Genomic DNA, 20,535 nt, shown 5'->3' with positions numbered 1-20,535 from the left:
ACAGTTGCAATGGAAGGTCCTCTAAGGTTGAAGGCCAGTTATTCGTGCCCACACAGCATTTGTGTTTTGGCAAATTATCTGTAACTAAATTGTAAGTCTATTGGTCAATAAAACTCCAATTTTATTATTTTAATATGTCTGGCTGAACAGTCTCAAGTCATTTAGTGGGCCAAGCAGACAAATTGAATCGACACAGAAAAACAGGAATGTAAAATATATTGCTTATTGACACCTAATCTGACACATCTTAAGTGCATTTTTATGTGCTCCCAGTCGAAGTAAATGCACCCAGATATGACGACAATAGGCCAGTTAAAAAGCTGGTCAAGGCTGAAGAGTCCACATCTTTCTGTCCTGCCATGTGATACATGACACAGTGTAGCATTGCAATAGTTTGGAAGTGTTCTCATGTCAGATTTGTACCACAAGTTGTAACCAATCCACTAGTTGATTCATGTGTTGTGCTCTCTAGAGGTGGCACCAGAGTTGATATTCATGTTTACGCTGACTGTAAACTACAGATATTTGGAATAATCATGGTCGCCAGTTGCTCCCTCCGACAGTTAAAGGTGTGTGAATGTGGAAGTAGCTTAGTCTCAGAATATCAGTTTGAATTGATCTAACCAATAACTAGACCAATAAATCTGTCATGTCCATGTATCGGCCATATTCGTTTAGTGCAGATATTTTGATATCTGTTACTGATGTAAATAACAAAACATTGTTTTACGAAAATGTCAAAATAATGTTTGAGGTAATTTAGAAAAGGTGTAGACGAGTTTATTTTCACACTTTAGAATGTCATGCTCAGGTTGTATCACAATTACTATCTATATAACTCTGTAGCAGTATCAGACAGGCTCTAATATCAGGCTTCACCAGGAGAGCACGGAGTGGAGTAGACAGGTAAAATGAATGTTGAGTTACCGGCAACTCGTTACATTACGCAACCCTTACATTCATTGGTTGGTCAGGAGATGCAGTGACGTCAACCAACAGCGAGTCAGAAAAAATATAGGTAATATCTAATTTGCTAAGCTACAAGTAGAGGAAAAGCTAGCTAATCACTAGGCTAATTTATGCAGTGCAATGTCATATGCCATAGGCTTAAGCTAATGAACCTTGACAGTTAAATCACAGCTACAGCCTGGCGGAGAGTGACTGAGCTAAAAGGAGACTAAATGGTAACCAGCCAGCCACTGATGAAGCCCACATAAACAGTACAAGTGTCTGGAGAGCAGCACTGTCTGCCTGTATATTCTTAACTGATCAAATTCTAGTAGATGATTTAATACATCATGCATTAATCATTCACACCTACATTCAATATACAGAACACATTTTTTTCCAAAGGAATGTGATGTCCTGTGCTTATACTGGCTACATTAATCTCTGACCTTGAAAAACTCATCCTTAGGACATGGGTTTTATAGTGATTGTAAAAGGTAACAATCCTCTGTTAATCCCTCAGTGTTACATGTGTGACAACCTGTAGCATGCAAGATCAGTCAGTGTGAGGAGACTGGTGACCCCCTATTGTTCAGCTGATCAGTCAGTTAGGGCATTGCTAGAAGGAAACTGGAGAGCCCATCTTTTCACCTGCACCTTGTTTCTATTCTCATGACTTGATTGGCTTACAGTATCTACCAAGTAGGGTGTGTAAATTGAGCTGCCTGACTTTTTATACAGGATATGTGTTTTGCAATTTTTTTTTTTCTTCCTAAAATGGACAAGCTTGTGTCATATGAGTATGTGCATATAGAAGTCAGCGATCAATATTTGAATTCAATCATGCATTTAGATTGAAGTTGACACACGTGACACATTTGCCGGCCAGGCTACCTCGACCACATCCTTCCTTTTCATCATAACTGGATGTGAGTCCGCCCACCATGCATGCCACCTTCACACTGTCACACAGTGTTCAGTGTAACTGCTCTAATGAGAATATGAGCTCACCTGTCTTCCTGTACATTGTGAAAGCATAGTGAAGTCTCCCTCCCTCCTGCCTGCACTCAAACCACAGGCCTTCTGCATGGCTCTATGCTTGCTACCATGCAGCACAGTGTTGTGTAACTGCTGCCATACGACTCATCACTTCAGAATTATAATGGTGGTTTAACAACCAGTTTTCAGTAGCACAACACCAACTTGGGAATTTTGAGTCATGGTTTCTGTCACATTTGTGTGCTTATTTAACAATCCAAAAACAACCCCAAAATATCTAAAGTTGTTATGGTGACCCTAACAAATGCAGAGGATGTTACATGATCGTGTACCCATCACTGTTATGGCAAACATCACACATTAATTCACAGCACCCTGTAAATAATACCAGAAGAAGAAGCTGTGTCCATATTTCACTGTTTGGCTCCTTGCGACAGATGAGGCAGCTAAGCGGGCACTATGAGTGGAATTTGGACCTGCATTGTTTTGAACTATGAGAGCTATGAGATAATTGAAGTAGTAGTTTAGAGCAACTTGCAAACTTGATCAGGAATCAAGATCAGGAAGAAAAGAGGAACTATTTTGTTTTTGTTATTATTTTATTAATTTTAGTGTTTTATGGATGAGCCTTTATATTGAATTGCTAATACAGCAGGTTGAGATTTTCCTGTATAGCAGGCAGTTAGGATGGCATATCGTACTGATGTGTTAGGTATATAATGCTGTATGTTTATATCCTATATTTCATACATGCTCTATCAAAAAACCTTGCCATCTTGACAGTGCTAATGATCCAAGACTTCTTAACTAACCCTGCACTAAAACAGAACTTTAGTGGTTGCTATAGTCACATGCCGCAAGCACTTGTCATCCGGATGTGGGCATTTCTTGAGACTCAAGATAAAATTCCACTGTGTCCAATTTGTAAAAGAGGCTTGTTGAGAACTGTGATATGTGTGTTTGCCAGTACAACATAGCAGGGACTTTCACAGCTGTGTGAATTGTGAGCTGTGTAATAAATGCTGAATGAAATATTGTTAAAATGTTGTTGTTTGGTTGTTTATTTAGATCCCCATTAGCCACAGTAATGAGAACAGCTACTCTTCCTGGGGTCCATAGTTGTTGTTCAGTCACAGCTTTTTATGCATGTTACTGACGTGCGATTATTCAGAGCGTGTACTGATGTAGCTGAAACAGGGTTCCTGCATCTCTAACACCACCCAATACCCAATGCTGTTCCATTTAAAAAAAAAAAAAAATAAAGTAAAAATATCTTCCACAAGTCAAACTTTTGAGTCAGCTGTTCTTTGCCACTGTGTCATGTTCATGCAGATGATGAAGTTGACCTGCAACACAGTACAACGCCGGATGACGAAGGAAACTCTGGTGGGGGATCACCTCCAACCAAACCCAAAGGCAAGTTTTCCAAAATGGGGAATATCTTCAAGCCCTGGAAATGGAGGAAGAAGAAGCCAAGTGACAAGTTCACTGAAACGTCGAAAGGTATGCTGGGTGCAAGGGCTCGTTATTTTCGCCTGTTATGTGCAATGCTTGATTTATTTGGATATCTTTTTTCCCAGTCTTGGAAAGAAAGATTTCTGTTAGAAAATCTCGCAAAGAGCTGATTGAAAAAGGGGTTCTGAAGGATATCCCAGAGAATGGTAGGTTGAGCTTTAGTTGTTTTTGATAAAGATTATTCTGTGGATGAATTTGCTCCGTCTTTGACATTTACGTTTTTTCACTGTTTGTATCTCCATGGGACAGACAGCAATGATGTTAACCACTCAAAAGCTCCACCAGTGAAAAATGGGCACCCTGTGCCGATGGATGTGGATAAAGTGTCGGAGGCAGGGGTGCGAATACCTCGAGGGGAATCTGACATCAAGGTGAAAGCAGATGAACGTAGAAACAGAGTGGCGTCCGATGCCACCCGAAGTAACCGGGCACCTCTGGATGTGGACTCTCATGCACGGCTTTCTGTGGATGTAGACAGACGAAGTCGTCTTCCATCAGATGTTGAGAAGAGAGGCGGAACTTTACCCCGAGGACCTCCACAAGATGATAGATACCGCAGAGACGAGAGGAGAGATGGAAAAGATGACAGAGAGGACAGAGGAAGGAAGAACAGGGATGATATGGAAAGAAGGGACTGGCGAGAGGAAAGGGATGGAGTGGTTGACCGAAGGGAAGATGGAGACTTCAGAGAAAGGCGAGAATGGAGAGATGAAAGAGAGAGGAGAGATGAAAGAACAGAGAAAGACAATAGGGAAAGGAGAGAGCGCGACGAGAGGGAAAGGAGAGAGCGCGACGAGAGGGAAAAGAAGGATCGCGACGAGAGGGAAAGGAGAGATCGCGACGAGAGGGAAAAGAAGGATCGGGATGAGAGGGAGCGCAGAGATCGCGACGAGAGGGAACGCAAAAATCGTGATGAAAAGGAACGAAGGGAGGACAGAGACCGGAGAGAAGATCGGGATCGGCGGCTTGAGAGGGAAAGGAAAGAGAGCAGAGATGACCGAAAAGATGAAAGAGAAGAGAGGGAGAGGAAAGACGTGCGAGGAGAAAGAGATGACGGGGACAGGAAAGATGACCGAGTGAGGCGAGAAGAAAGGGACAAGGGGGGTGACTGGGCCAAGCGAAATGAAAGAGAGCGACGAGATGAGAAGGAAAAGAGGGAGGAGAAGGAGAAGAGGGAAAAGCCAGAGCCTCAGCGGCTTGTCTCTGAGATAGACTTGCGGCAACAGAAGAGCTCCATAGAGGACAACAAGAGGGTTTTCCCAGCCTCTGAGGCTGACAGCAGGAACACCCTGCCCAGATGCCTCCCAGCTGCACAGTTCAGAGATCGCTCAGGTAAGATCTCTGTCTTTGGTTGAATTGTACTAGATAACCTGTTTTTCTACTTTTTAACCTGCACGTTTGTGGCATTCTACGGTGCAATGACAATTAAGAAACCTCTAGTAAGAAAGTTGATTGTTCTGTTGTCATTTCTCACAATCCAAGTGAAGGGTTACTACAGGAAGTCAAGAAAAATCAGGGGTCATGTTATTTTGATACACTTTATAACTTCAACAACCACAACACAATGCAAGCTGAATGATGCACACTAACTTGGTTTTATTTTAAAAATAAAAATAAAAATCTCTTACACTCCTAAAAATCTGTTAAAAGGTTGAGCGATGCAGAGTGCAAAGTTTTAAACTTGACTGCATGAGCTGGAGCTACAACCAGGGCTCATGTGCATCTCCACAAAAAGATGACTACATTTTGGTGACATTGTTACCATTTGGAGACTTGTTTTCTTTCACGTTTCCGACGCTGGTGCAGATTGTTGATAGTGAAAACAACTAGACCACAACAAGATAAGGAAAGACTGTAACCTTTTTTTTTGCTTTGACTTTACACTAAAGGATATTTTGTGACCCAGCAAAGCCATTTTTGGCATTCTCATGACAATCCTGCTGTTATACGCAGTCAGTAAAAGAAGTTAATTTAATTTAATAAAGAAGTAATTACCAGTGCAAACCTTCCCGTTATAACCCTGTGTCATGAAGGGAATAGAGGGGTAGGTTCCTCGTTCTGTGCAAGAATGTATTCCAAAGTTTAAGGAAGATAATGAGACTTTGAGTTAATCAGATGAAGTTGGCGTCTTCCAGTGTCTTTTTAGTACAAAATTCCCTCCTTTTGTAGCTCAGTAAATAAATGCTAGAAACAACAGAGGAAGATATTTAGTTTGATAGGACTACTGAGGCCTCATTTACTTCAGATAAACTGTGGAAGGTATTTTTCCCAGAGCGAGGTCTGTGATATATATAGGGATCTTTTAATGGACAGGAGGAATGATTACATCAAAGCAAAGACTGTTTCAATGCGCATACATGTGAGTGTAGTTTTAAGACAGATTAGAAAAAATATGAACCAGTTACAGTCATTTATGCATATAATAATGCAGAGAAGAGGATATATTATAATTCAGAACTTTGAGTGTTTTTTTTGTCAAAAGCTCCTTCTTTGGCCAGTTTTCCTTTAAATACATCATGCGTATCGTCACCCTCGAGGATGAGATTTGAACATATTTTATTACACACAAAATGATTCACCAGTTTTACTAGATGAAACATGTTTGTACTTGTATTTGTTATGTCGGGACAGCCTGCGAGCTAACGTCTCTTGGGTGCTGCACACCATTTTCCTAGTAAACAGTCAGTGAATGTTTTGCAATGATGAAATACCAACATGTGTGCAAACCAAAGTCTACTGGTGCTGCGTTTTGGGTAAATGATTGAACTGTTATTCTGACAGGGGTTATGAAGCTAAGCTCAATCTAAATTCCTTTAAAAAGATCTTGACACAGTAAATATCAGGCTTTGATACATGGATTTATGTGAACATGAAACAGTGTTTTCCCTAGGATGGAGTTGGGGCAGCAGAAGTGAAGCGAATATTTTTTTTTTGTTCATATAAAAAATAGAAAACCCCAACACAACATGTCTTAGCAGCATTGCACTTGTGTCCATGAGTATTCGATGCACATTAAAATACCTTAAAATTTCAGTGTTTTCCCATAGTTTTATAAGAGCTTTAGATGAATGTTTTGGTGGTGGTAGTAGTAGTCATGGTCAGGGGGTGGGGGGGGGTTTGGGGGTCCATTGAAAAATATGTAATTTCGGATGAAACCGGGCCATTATTTTTACCATATGTCTGAACAAATGGTTGAAATGGCTAGATAATAAACAACACACAAAGATCAGTCTACTGGAGAGGAACTACAACCTTTAGATTCAGGGAAAGTAATTTGGTTGGTTCTGATGTTCTCCACAGTGATTTTACATTTATGACACAGCATGTTTTGGGCATCACCCCCTAGCCTTAACAGCAGGAAAACCCTGTTAGTATGACCTCAGAATCATTATAGATTGTTCATGTTTGCCTTTTGTGTCTTCTTTTTACAGTTTTAGACATTTATCTGTACACATCAATATAAAAAATAGGCAACATGAAATTTGCACATTAAAATCCCCAAAACAAACGTCTCCTCATTAGCTTCTAAGGACTAGTTTGCATCACTAATTCGCTTTACTAACCTCAGCTCCTCCAGTCACCACCGTCCTTTCCTTTCCTTACAACCACTTTTTCAGACCCATCTGAAAACTGAAAAATAATTTAGGATGAACCAGTCTGTAAGGCTACAGGAGAGAGCTGTAGGCTGCACCAGTTTAGTCTGTTTAGTGTGTACTTGATGCTCTGCCGCTCCTGAATGCTATATGGGAAAACACCGTGAAAAGAGGGTAGAACAAATCATTAGGACCCCTCTGTGTTTCTTTGAACTTTCTCAATGTCTGCTGTGTGTGAGCTTTAGATGGTCTGATTCATGTCAGCTCTCATCCTCTAATAACTGTAGAACCTCGATCAGAATTGCTCTCTGCGTAAGCTCTGAAACATCAGCTTATTTTGCAAGGTTCTCCAACACTTCAGCTCCTCCCTCAGTGGTTCACTGTATATGTTTCCCTTGTACTTAGTTTTGTAATAGAGGAGAGCAACAGTAGAAACCTTGTCGTTTTGGTCTCTCCTTTTAATATGTGTGTTTGTGTATGTACCCCCTCTGCAGAGTCCACTGGCGTCCGTTTCGCCCCTGACCCTCATCCAGCACAAGACGCTCAGCAGGAACCTCCCCCACATAAACAGGCTCTGCTTCCCCCTAAATGTGTCACTCTTCCCTCCCCCTCCTCCTCTTCTTCATCCTCCTCCTCTTCTTCCTCCTCATCATCATCCTCCTCTTCCTCCCCGCCTGTTATAGCTGTGGCCAAGCCGCCGAGGACAGTCTCCCTAATAGTTACCGACCCACCTCGACCCGCCCCCCCTGCTCCTTCCCCAGCTGAGTCTGCCTTGCCGCCACCTGTCCCTCCCCACGCCAAGCAGCCTCCTGTCCCTCCACCCAAACCCAACAACCGCAACAGCAACCCTGCAGTGCTTGGTGAGTTACAGTTTTATAGGACACACAAAATAAGCATCTCTATAAACTGCTGCTTTGTGTATCTTTCTTTAAATTATAAGTCAAACAATCTCCTGATGCTACAAAGCTTATTTTGGAGGTTGTCTGCCTGTTTGTTTTTAATAAGGCCCAGGAAAACTGTGTATTTAGTATTTGGAAAAAAAACAAAACAATGCTTCAATCAATTGCATGTCAAATGCTAGATTTGAACAATCATCTCCACAGAGGGCCATAGACCACTAGGCCATTCTAGCAACAACCCAAAAAAACTGCTGCAGTTGCAAAATGTCTAGCTGGTCATGCATGCACTTGTGGGATTCTCTGACACTGACACTTGAGAGTTTGCAGCCTGTTGCACCAGCAATGTTTGAGCTTAAACATGCTGTTGCACTGCACAAGTTAGTGACAACATAGACAGCACTTGTCACTACTTATTTGTAAGTGAAACGTCTAAGTGTTTAGTGAGCTTCCATATTTACAGTGGAATATAGCCAGACAAAGATGCATTTTAACATACCTTGGCTAGTTCACACTAAATTTATTGCATATTCCTTTATAATTCTCATTTAGCCTCTTTTTAATGACATTATCTCATATGATGTTGTTCTAATGAATACATCGACCAGTTTTTATATGATGGCACATTTGGATTCTCGCCTTCACAAAGGACTAACCTACAGTACATGACACCAGAGCCATACATAATATATTGGCCTGTAATTGATTCAATCCAGGTTTATTAGAAAATGTACACAATAAATTTAAGCCAGGGCACTTTGGAATACAAAACCCTAGACCGTCTTTCATATAATTTAATATCACACAACAGAAACACAAAGCATAAAGGAACTCTCCTTCCACTGTTGTAGTTGTCTTTTTCTTCTTATTGTCGCTAGCTGATTTTTACCTGAATTCTGTACTGGATGACACCAAAAAAGTTCTGATTATGGTCTACTTGGTTAAGTTGCAGCGTACGTGGTTAATTCAGTGTGAAACTAATTAGTTACAACATAACAGTTAGTGTTGACTTTGCACTCTACACTTTTCTTGAGCCGGTGCAACAGGCTGCGTACATAACAGGAGCACTTTTATGACCTCAGTTCTGATTGGGGAAGTTGAGGGATTTTTTTTCTCAGCCTGAAACATTCTTGTGGATCAAAGGCTCTTTTATTCAAACAGGCAAACTGTGATGAGGTGTCAGTAAAGGATGGGATTTACATAGTATGTTGCTAGTGCAAGGTTTCCGGCCCACACCCTGTTCAAAGGAGCAGATGTTACTTCTTGTTTGTTGTAATGTGGTTGGTATGATGTTTAACAGACCTAATCATATGTGGTTAGTGTGTGAAATAAAAGACTGATGAAGACACTGTAGGTAGTGGAGCAACATATACTTTCAAAGAATATGTCCAACTTTTGACTTTAACTGTTTCAGCTTATTATATATAGCCAATGCAGAAAAGAATATTCATATTTGATTCAGCTGTAATGTTAAGCTATACTTTTGCCTTGGTGCCAGATGTATTCTAGTGAACTAAAAGTTGTAAATATTCTGCTTTTAATTGGCATGTTTTCCATCAAATTCATAAATTACTTTCTAGAAACAAATCCTCATAGTACATTATCATGCATTTTTAAGTAGTGGTTGTAATTACCTCCGGTCCTTTTCCCGGTCGTTGCTATGTGTTTCCCAATATGTTGCTAGTGATTAGTTTCAGTGTGTGAAGACAACAGTCTCTGAAGAGAAGGCACGTACCGGCTTGTCTGTGCACTATATATGCAACACCAGCACTTCTCTTGAGGTTGGATTGAAACTGACTTTTAGTATTTCATGTCCTTTGTCCCAGCATGCCACAGCTGCTCTTGTTTATAGCCCATCCCAGTGCTGTCTCTGTGTGTCTGTGACAGAAGGACATTCCACTACCATTTGTTAGGGAGGTTTCTATACATATGGTACGACATTTCGTTTCACACTGTTACGTTCATTCTACAGGAGTGTGTCCGTTTCAGTTTATTTGTCCACGCTGTAGCATACATTTCCTGTTTTCAAATTGTTCTACTTTCTTTTAAATGTGTTGGATATTACATGTATGTTATCTTTTCTCATCAGAAAAGTTTTTATGTGGAACACATCAGAAATTATGTTCAGACCGAAATAGGATCTCTTTTTATTTTTATTTTTTAAGCTGATGCCGATGATATTTAACAGATGAACACAGCATGAACAAACAATCTTGTTGTGACCCACTCAGTGGGACATGTTACATTTGAAAAAATCACTGTCAATGCTCCCTGGTGTGACACTGTTTAAATTACTTCAGACCTAGTTTGGCATTTCTGTACTGCAATTTCTTTGTTATCAGCTGACGTACTACACGAAATATCTGCAGTAAGCTGTTACTGGCCGTTACACTAGCCTGGTAGATTTATTGGTCTAGCTCTAATAGGGATGAATATGATGAAACAAGGAAACTGTAGTGCATTTATGATTATTACAAAAGTATGTCTTATCTTATTGCTGCATAACTCCCATCTAAGGATGGGTGTATACTCTGCTTCTGGACAGTGTAAAACCAAGACAATTATCTTTCTCTCCCAGCTTGGAATGTAAACCCAGCCCTAGCTCTGACATCTCCACTCATTTTTGCCAGCTTCCTCATTGAACAGGGGCTGTAAGGGCAGGCAGCCTTGTTACTGGACCAGCTGGAGACGCCAGAGTGAGCTTGGCCTGTACCTTTCTCTACCTGTAAACCTGCGGCACAGCGCTGGCCAGACCTGCTCAGGTACCCAGCAGGGCGCCAGATCTCACTCCATCTTAACAGAGCCTGCAGACAAGTCGCGTAGATAAATTCACCGCCCTCATCCCCGCACATGGAGCACCTCCCCTCCATTTTAACACCAATACTACGTTGCATTTGCATTGCAGGATTTTCATCTGTTGGAGCTGTTTACAGCTCAACTAACTGAACTCTAAATGCTGCCAAGAAAATACTGCATGGAACTTGGATGGATGGATGTAGTGTGCTGGAGTGCATTTAATGTGTTATATTGAGCATTCAATGGGATCAACAGACTGTTTTTACACTTGTGTGTTAATATTTGCGTGTCAGCCAGCTCAGCAGTAACAGGAACGTCTTCTTTTCTCCCTGACTAAAGCTGTTATTGACACGTTTGCTTGTTTTTGTTAATGAAACTAACTTCACCCCGCTATAGACTGAATGTGCATCTTCATGTTCTGACTGCACGTTGTGTTTGTGAGCATAATTTACATCACAAGTATTGATTACTATTGTTGACTGTTTTTTTTTTTTGTTTTTTTTTGTTTTTATCAGCGGAGCTTTCACAGCCTGGCAGTGGAGTCATCATAGTGCCAGCACCTGCTAAGCCCTCACCACCGACACCACCAAAAAGGTTAACCCCTGTCACCAAGCGCCAATCTGTGGACCCGTCTCCTCCTAGTCAGGTCCCAGACGTTCCCACCACTGACCCGGCCTCAGCCCCTGTACTGGCGCCTCCTGTTGTCCTTAGAGGAAATAACAATGAGGACAAGACAAATGCTGCTGCCCCTCAGACCTCAGAGCCTCTGCCTTCACCAACGTCCCACATACCTCCATCTCCTCCCAGGGTCCATTCGCTCCAGCTGCCCAGCACCACCCCCTCTGGTCCTGTGCCCGCTGTGCAAGCTGATCCCCCCAGCCCGACCACCGAGCCTCCCAGCCAGCCTCCGGCCATCCCCCTTCACATCCTCATCCGGAGAGCCCTGGCCAACCCCAGCCCAGCTCAGCCCAAATCAGACGGCTCCCAGAGGGCCCATTCAGTTCTGTTTGAGTCTCCTCCTGATGTCCTCGCCGAGCAGCGGGGGAAGTCACGGTACTCTCTCCCTGTCACCATCGAACCCCTCAGGCTGTAAGTGTCCCACATGCTGTGCATTGCTTTCGTACATGACAAAATATCATTGCTCTGAAAGCTGACTGTGAAGGAGAGCAGGTAAACCCATTGTTGAGAAGTTCACTTAGTAGAAAGTTTGCATTTCATTTGGTTAAATTCGGATAGCCTAACTGAGAGGAAACGCGTGGCTTGTCACATGGACTCACAAGGCAGCTATTGACAGATCCAGTTTGAGACACACTGTTTGATTAGAGGTTTTTTTTTTTTTACAGGAAGTGAGAGTAAAAACAAATCCATATGTCAGTCCCTGACACTTAGTCAATTCATCAATTAATATACAACCTTTTTGATAATCAATTCATTGTCCAAGTCTTGGCAAAGTCTTTTTTTCACTACTTTCTGAGATTTTACAGACCAAACAAATAAATGGAAAATAAAAACACGAATGAACAGATACAGTCAAGCACTTTATATAATATGTTTCATCCTGGTTAAGAGCACATGAAGATATTTCAAAATATCTCCTCACCCATAAACTTTTTGCACCTTTTTTTGCACTTCAATAATCAGTCACCGGACAAAACAGAGTAAGACATTACCGACAAAGAAAAACTTAAAAGGAAACAAACGGAAGAAACCTTGGGTGAGTCAGGTCCAAGAGGAACCCCAAATTGGTCATGTAAAGATTACACATTGACTTTTCTCTTCAAATTATCTTAGGCAGGGGTTACTAATTGGAGGTAGCTGCAGTTGGATGGCAGTTTGTCGCTGTCTTTAATTATTTTATTAGATGTTCAGTAAATTATTTGAATTTAATTTCCAAGACACAGCATGAAACTTGTGAATTGAATGTTATTGGATTTATTATCTGTACTCTGAGATTGGCTCAGTTCAATTTGAAGCAAAAATTCATAATAAAAAAAAACAAAAAAACTTAAGGACTTTGTTTTAATGGGCTGTTGACCCGAAGGTAGTCTGTTGCTCCAAGGCCACCAAGAGAGCAACCCCCTCAGTCAGCCAAATAAGAGTCCTGTAATACTGTGCCTTGTTAATCTCTTCAGAAAACAATTGAGCTTTATTCCCTCACCTGGCAAAACGCTTAAAGATTGTCTGCGACTGTACCTAATGGTACGAAGATTAGACGAATGCCGTCTGAGCTCTTTCACAGCCGTACTTGTTTACAGGCCAGAAGACGATGACTTCGACATGGAGGAGGAGCTGCGGAAGCTTCGACCTCAGAGGCCTCAGTGGCCTCCTCGCCAGCCTGAGATGGAGCCCCGCAGCAGGATGGGTTTGGTCGGAGATTACAGAGTGAGTGTCATCCCTGAAGACAGAGACTCCGAGGAAAGCGAGGAGTCCGACTCTGACGGCCCTATCCTGTACAGAGACGACGATGATGATGATGAGGACGATGAGGAAGGCCCTCCAAGTAAGTTGGTCTTATTCTGCTACATTAAAGTATAATGGGAGAGACAGTAGATACAAGTGCCTTGGTTAAAAATACCGCATCACTTTTCAGAGTGTGAAAATCCCTTTCAAGTAGTTTTGCCTTGTAGTTGCACCTTCAAGCCTGGGTTTGGCGATGGGCTTTCACTCACTTTTCTTCTTTACCAATAAGGACATGTTTGTAAACAAGTAAAGGAAATGGTGCCTACTAAATTATTTGATCTGGACCCTGATTAAAGCTGCATGCATGTTACTAAAGAGTTAAGTTTCACATGCAGGTATGGCTGTGCGATATGACGATGTCTCTTGTTTGATGATAGAAAAACGTCTATCATTTACAATTATGCTGGTTTATGTTCCACACTTTACCGTAATATTTTGGTGAGGGAACATAAAAGTATACAAAAATTACAATAATACAATGCTGACAAGAATGTGCAAAAATTCACAACATGAGCATAAAACACAGTTGAGCGTTGGTGTAAAGTGTGGGGTCAGCAGTAAGGGTGTTTGGGGAGGGGTGCGTGAGAGTCCGTGACAGAGGGGACCCGGGCCTTGTTGAGGAAGGCCACTGCAATCGGAAAGAAACTGTTTTTGTGGCGAGAGGTTTTGGTCCTGATGGACCGCAGCCTCCTGCCAGAGGGCAGTGTCTGATACAGTTTGTGACCGGGATGGGAGGGGTCAGCCACAATCTTTCCTGCTCGCCTCAGAGTCCTGAAGGCGTACAGGTCCTGAAGAGAAGGAAGATTGCAACCAATCACCTTCTCCGCAGAGCGAATGATACGCTGCAGCCTGCCCTTGTCCCTGGCGGTGGCAGCAGCGTACCAGATGTTGATGGGGGAGGTGAGGATGGACTCGATGATGTTGGTGTAGAAGTGCACCATCATTATATCTGGCAGGCTAAACTTCTTCAGCTGCTTGCTGTTGTTGTGATGCTAGCTGTAGCAGCAGAAGAGCTGTGAGCGTCACTCTGAAACTGCTGTGTTGCCCTGGGACCTTCTCATCCTCTCATGTTAGCTTTGCGGCAGCAAGTAGCCTCAGTTTGGCCGCAACCTAGCTAACCTCATCACTTTTTGAGAACATACTAAAAGTTAATTGAGGCCCTATGGCTAAGAGGATCGTAAAAAACATCTTATGAACCTTCTTCAGCTTTAAGAGGTGTTTCCCAAAAGCACTGTAACTGAAGACGCATTTAGAAATGGTGGCGAGTAACAAGTGCCTCTTGGTCAGTTACAGGAGGCTGTAGGAGGACTGGCGATGCAGAACGATTGAGAGTTATTGAGAAACAGGGCTATAACCAGCACGCGGGAGCTGATTCAACATTAGATCTTGTAACATAATATAGGAGTACACTAAGAGGAAGGCACTAGAGAAAGTTTAGATTTATGGTCTATGTTTTCCCTTCTAATGAAAGAACCACACTGTATCAGTAAATATATGGGTCCTATGTGTAACAGGTGGACTGGCCAGCCGTGTGAAGAGGAAGGACACGTTAGCCCTGAAGCTGGAGAGACGGGAGAGAGAAGACCGAGAGCAGAGGGAGGATGAGGAGAACCACGACCTGGGTTGGCAGAACAAGGAGCAGTGGTTGGAACTGAGGAACAAGATCGGTACCACACTGAACCGGTAAAGGACTCTCCTCACATCAGCTGACTGATGTACATAAGGATGATATACATCCTTCTTGTAAAATTGAATGTGTTTGACTGATTACATAGATACATTGAGAGGCCCATCTAGTCCAATGATTAAACACACTCATACCTTTTTACTTTATCATGGAACTGGTCCCTTCCCAAGATAAAATATGCATTGCTTTCAGAAAGATCCATATCATCCTTTAAAAATGAGTAGTCAACAGAGTTTTGTGTCTTCAGGCGGCTGAGTCAGAGGCCGACAGCAGAGGAGCTGGAGCAGAGGAACATCCTTCAAGGTAAGACTCTCCCTCACTTCCTCATTCAGGTGTTTATTTGTTTTGGATTCCTCTCCACCACAAGGTCAAAAAGCACATTTTTCATTTTTCCCATCTTTGTTGAAATCAATAGTCTGCATTAGTCATTTGTCCACAGGTTAATGGGTTTTCCCCCGCTCTTGCCTGAGGCATATTCATAGTTACCGAACACACAGCAGTTTGTGAAATGTTGGTGGTGAGTTGACTTTATTAAGTACTATTTCTGATTTGAACAGTAGTGCAGCTCCAGGGATAGATAAACGCACCAACCCCCCTACACATTATAAATAAGAATGGTTAGTCAGAATGTGTGTTTTTCTAGAGAAAGCTCAATATAGATTCAATAACAAAATATCAAACTGAAAATAACTGAATCAATGAGCAATCAATGTTCCTTTAGGCTGTGTCTATGAATGTCACTGTGTGCGGTCTACACACCTAGCATTAAATTATGGTTGTCAAATGCACATTGTGATGACCCCTGTATGCTCAATTGTGTTACTCTTTTTATTTGTCATCCATATGGTGTTTTCCCTCGTGTGATCACGTCTCAGTGTCTATGATCTTTTCATTTGTTGATCCTTTACTGTGAAGCACTGTGTGAAGTCTGTTTTCATATCACTGCTATAAACTAAATTATAACTGTGAAGAATGAGTAACACGTTCACCCGAAAACACACTTTTCTGTTGTGCTCCATTCATTTTCTGTGTTGAACTAAGGATGTGCAATGCTGCTGCAGATATTTCACCACTTCCTGCATGCATGTGAAGACGGTGGTCGGCCTTTACTGTAACATCAGAAGTTTTGAGCGTGACAGTACAGTTTTGGTCTGTCATGAGGTTAATGCATTGCAATGTGCAGTTTCATATCATATTATGCCATTTGAATTTGCACAAGCCTGCGTAGTTACAGTCTAACTTTAGCATACACATAGAAGAATGATCTTAATCGGATTCCGTTTTAAAACGTAGCGCTCTGATATAACAGCTGGTCTCGGTGTCCGCCAATACCCTGAGTTATGGTCGATATCGGTATATTTCTAAGTGAACAGTTGGTTAAGGGAGGATCTACCTTCATCTATGGCTAAAATGCAGCAGTGGAAATCAGGCTTGTGCACATGGATATATCAGAAGTTTAGTATTACAGAAGCATGTTTATGCGTGGCTTTAAAAACGCACACATATGCACATGGTTCTAGTCTGAATCCATACTATGTTTTAAGCATCTGGCTCCAGGGCCCAGTTATTCAAAAGTAATCTGATCTGATTTCGGCTGTCGGATAAGATCAAATCTAGAAAATGGGTTGTTAAATTGAAAACGAAAGGAGAGAAAAAAAAAAAAAGAGGAAAAAAAAGGATTCTGAAATCGGATCAGATCACTTAATCCAATCCTGGGTTTGGATAGGATCAAACCTTCAGCTTGTGTTCAAAACTTTTTAGTAGGATAGGGATCCTTTTGATCCAAAAAATCAGGATTATCTCGATCCCAACAGAACAGTGGATTCAGGGTGGATTTCAGAAAGAAAATGTAATAAAACTTTTAATTTATTTTTTAATTTTCAAAATAATACAATATTTTTATCATGTAGGAACATTTATTTATATTTTGCACTTGATTTGTTTAATAACTATAAACCATTCAGTACAGTAAAGTTAAAAAAAATAAAAAATCCCCCAACAGCTGTCAATATCAGACAAAAATATTGCATTTCATTTCAACTGTCACTTGTCACTGTACATTAATTACAATGGCACAATCATCAGAGGTGAACAAGGTAACAAGTTCATCCCTTATTGCAGGTCCAGTCAGTCCTTCACTCAGAGATCAGCCTCCTAAAAGCTAACAGCTGCTCTCTGAATGATCTCTATTTTAACTATTTTTCTTAGATTTGTTGTGGGTCAGATGGTCTGACTGTTTAAAGAAATTGAAAATGGAAGGAAATTTGTTGTTTTTTTTTATTGTGCGTCTGTCTCTTCAAATAAAAGTGACCCCACGCTGGCTGTTCTACCTGTTGGGCCTTATATCATTAACAGCCTACACTGTGATATGTAGTCCCATTTAGAGCACTGGAAATCCAGATTTGGTAATCATGAAAAGTTTGTAGCTGGATCAGGGTGAATGTTGCTTTGAAAAAAAACTGCATAAAAGTAAGATGGATTACGTGATCTTGGATAGCAAAACATGGGATTTCCAAATCCCGATCATTCTGATCCAGATTTAACTTTTTGAACAACTGGGCCCAGGTGTACAGAGTATTGTGAAAATCAGCCTACTGTGGTTGAACATCAGTGCAGCGTCACTGTGTGCCAAGTTGGATCCCAGAGCCAAGTATTAACATAATACTTCTGAGAATCTGTCAACACATTTTGATCCAGGATTTAGTCCAGCACACTGCGTCTCGCTTGTCCCCAAAAGACTCGGCCAAGACCAGGCTTCGCAGCCACGCTGACACAATGTGGCGCCTTGTGCAGAGCAAGGCGGTGATTAAAGATTCCAGTTACCGCAGCGTGCCGACAGCAGCTCGGGTGAAATCTGCCTGACTGGCTGCAGTGTTTCCCTCGCTCATGGAATGTCTTTTCTTCCTGCAGCCAAGAATGAAGCGGATCGACGATTAGAAAGATCTGAAATCAAACGGAGGCTCACCAGAAAGGTCAGGATGAAACCAAGTAACTGTATCATACACCAAATTATTATGAACTAGAAACTAACCCCCCGAGACAGACCTGGCTTACCATGCTCCTGTTCCTTCTGCCATCAGCTGTCGCAAAGACCCACAGTAGCTGAACTCCAGGCGAGGAAGATCCTGCGTTTCCACGAGTACGTAGAGTCCACCCACGCCCACGACTACGACCGGCGAGCAGATAAACCGTGGACCAAGCTCACTCCTTCTGACAAGGTGAGACTCGGCACATCCTCACAAGCGCGCGCACACACACTCGACACCTCTTTACACTAACAGGGCACTGAGCTTCTTAGCAAGAGAGACCCTAAGCCCTGTGAGTGGTCACCTATGAGGAGATTTGCATTCCAAGCAGATTCAGTATCGAGGAGGAATCCCAGGAATGCAGTACAGACGCTGCTTAATGGCAGAGTTTTACCAAGTAAATTACCTTGTCCAGTGAAGCGCAGACAACTTGTAGGAACAGAAATTCTTTGTGTTGGAAGTGACATCATTTTAAGTGCATGTTTAATTTGTACAAAAACAAAAAAACTTTTGTCTGGAACATTAACAGTCAACAAAAATCTAAAATACACGTAGCTTCGATCCTACACTTCCTTTATTCTTTTGTGCCTTGCTTTAACCATTTCCACTGTTTCTTTCACGTCTCCTCAGGCTGCCATCCGCAAGGAGCTCAATGAATTCAAGAGTTCAGAGATGGAGGTTCACGAAGAAAGCAGGATCTATACCCGGTCAGGCTTGTTTACAGTGACCATCAATAATTCACCTCAACTGTTCTCTGTTTATTGAGCAGACATCAATATTTTATTAGTTCTGTTTTGAAGAATTTCCATGTTTTAGCCTGAAGACTTTTGCAGTGATGAATGTTCTAGAATAACCTCTTGACCTTCTCCCTCTCTTTCTGCCAGGTTCCACCGGCCTTAGCTGTCCACGCTGACCAGTAAAGGCACTTAGACTGGGGGTCTTGATGAGCTGCAAGTTTGTCTCCCCACTGTGAACTGAACATGTGGTCCATTTGGTCCGTTTTTACTGACTGCTGATTACTGGAACCAAAGCGAAAGACGCCACAGATCAGTTCAACCATGGGCGGTTCTCAGACATGCTCAGGCTCTTACTGAATTCAGGACAGGACGAGTTTGTTTGTGCGGCCATGTTGGAGGTACCCAGTGCCAACACTAAAAGAGGGAGAACCCCCCCCCCCCCCCCCCCCCGCCCACTGGGGGCTCAGAGAAAGTTAGCTTGAACTGAAAGGATAACTGTTATCACACTGTCTCCGTCAGGGGAAACCACTCTCATCAAGCCTTTACCTGCCTTTGCATTATATTTTCTCCCTTCCATGCAGAACAGTAACACTATGCACATACAGAGATCATCGTAGTTCTTATTAACACTGTCGATTGTACAACCAAACTGAAATACTTCTTTATGTTACTACAGATGTCTACTCAAAGGTGCCATGCAGCACCAGCCTTACTCCTCACATGATCTTACACACTAATTTAATTTAAGGTTCAAACTAAATGTGAAAGACGTCTGTACAATAATGTGTATTTTATTTAAGACTCGGTTGGAGTTCTTTAAATCAACAGTTTGATCTCTGTAGACCCTCAGAGTGCTGATTCCAACCTCAAAGTGTGCATCTTACTGTATTTTGTTGATGATGATTGAAATGATTCTCATGGAGCACATGTCACTAGACTATTTTCTAATAAGGCACCTTATCCTTAATTGGGTGTGTGGAAAATGTAAACGTTTTGAGCGTTTATATTTCTGTGTTTATAATTGAATTATTCAAGCAGGAAAATGTACATATTTTTATTTTCCTGGCTGTTTTTATGGTACTTTATATATGCAAGTCCATAGTTGGCTGCAATTGTATAGATCAATTGTGTAGATTTGATTGACTTTATATTGTACATCTGCAGTAATGACATGTTTTAATTGTAAAGTATTTCTCAAATGTTATTTCCAAGTAGTAACGGCACAAAATCTATATTTTTTTGATACAAAGATCTTTAACATGTTTTTGCAAACCACACTGTACAAATGAATAATCTGCTCAAATTAAAATAACCTGTGATTTTCATTTCAAAATAGTGTGATTATTCCAGCGTCTAACAGGAAGTCTGCCCACTCTTCTCTCTAATCCTTCTATGTGCTGGGGGGAGATAAGAGAATTGGAAGTGAGTGATGGCCTTTTAAAATGACCAGATGAGGGCAGTGTTATATAAAACGTGCAGATTGAGTCTCAAGCCAGACACCAGCGTCTCAGATGCTCTCTGATGCTAATTAGCAATGAATAGAGATGGAGTCAGTCAACAGGGACCCAGCTCTCCTCCACTTAGTGTTCAGACACTAACTGAATGTCAAATTATTATCGAAATGCACTGGTTAGAGGGATACACCTTTACTGTGATGTTGTTTTAATATCCTCAGATGTAGAACAAAAAGACTGTAGTAGATCCTGCTGAGCATGTTTTTATAATTCCTGTTTAAATATGTTTATCTTAAGCCACAAATATGTTTTGGAGAAATGTAATGGCTCTAGTTTGCATTGCTTTTTATATTTAATATTATGACCCTGACATGCATGTTTATCAAGGTGGTGGATAAGACTCATGCCTTTGGTGTGTGAGATG

The 20,535-nt window shown here is 41.6% G+C and overlaps 1 protein-coding gene across 6 annotated transcripts in view; it reads left to right on the top strand.

The window, feature by feature from the left end:
* phactr4a (phosphatase and actin regulator 4a) overlaps window positions 1–19,990 on the top strand; it is a 29,710-nt gene extending 9,720 nt beyond the window's left edge. For 4 of the 6 annotated variants that reach the window (XM_038724019.1, XM_038724020.1, XM_038724018.1 and 1 more), the window contains 13 exons: window positions 3,280–3,450; window positions 3,528–3,608; window positions 3,712–4,794; window positions 7,550–7,915; window positions 10,582–10,713; window positions 11,263–11,836; window positions 13,003–13,247; window positions 14,722–14,890; window positions 15,142–15,197; window positions 17,805–17,866; window positions 17,975–18,112; window positions 18,551–18,627; window positions 18,805–19,990. In XM_038724019.1, the coding sequence (XP_038579947.1) occupies window positions 3,280–3,450; window positions 3,528–3,608; window positions 3,712–4,794; window positions 7,550–7,915; window positions 10,582–10,713; window positions 11,263–11,836; window positions 13,003–13,247; window positions 14,722–14,890; window positions 15,142–15,197; window positions 17,805–17,866; window positions 17,975–18,112; window positions 18,551–18,627; window positions 18,805–18,820 (3,170 nt within the window). In that variant the 3' untranslated portion in view covers window positions 18,821–19,990. The remainder of the gene's footprint in view (window positions 1–3,279; window positions 3,451–3,527; window positions 3,609–3,711; window positions 4,795–7,549; window positions 7,916–10,581; window positions 10,714–11,262; window positions 11,837–13,002; window positions 13,248–14,721; window positions 14,891–15,141; window positions 15,198–17,804; window positions 17,867–17,974; window positions 18,113–18,550; window positions 18,628–18,804) is intronic. The other 2 variants (XM_038724022.1, XM_038724023.1) reach the window with 2 other exon arrangements.
* The last annotated feature ends 545 nt before the right edge of the window (window positions 19,991–20,535 follow it).

This window comes from Micropterus salmoides, unplaced genomic scaffold (genome assembly GCF_014851395.1).
Source record: "Micropterus salmoides isolate LMB-PRFRI ecotype aquatic unplaced genomic scaffold, ASM1485139v1 Ms_hic_scaffold_17, whole genome shotgun sequence".
NCBI classification, from domain to species: Eukaryota; Metazoa; Chordata; class Actinopteri; order Centrarchiformes; family Centrarchidae; genus Micropterus; species Micropterus salmoides.
Note: the sequence above shows the minus strand (reverse complement) of the source record. Positions and strands in the feature narration are given on the sequence as shown.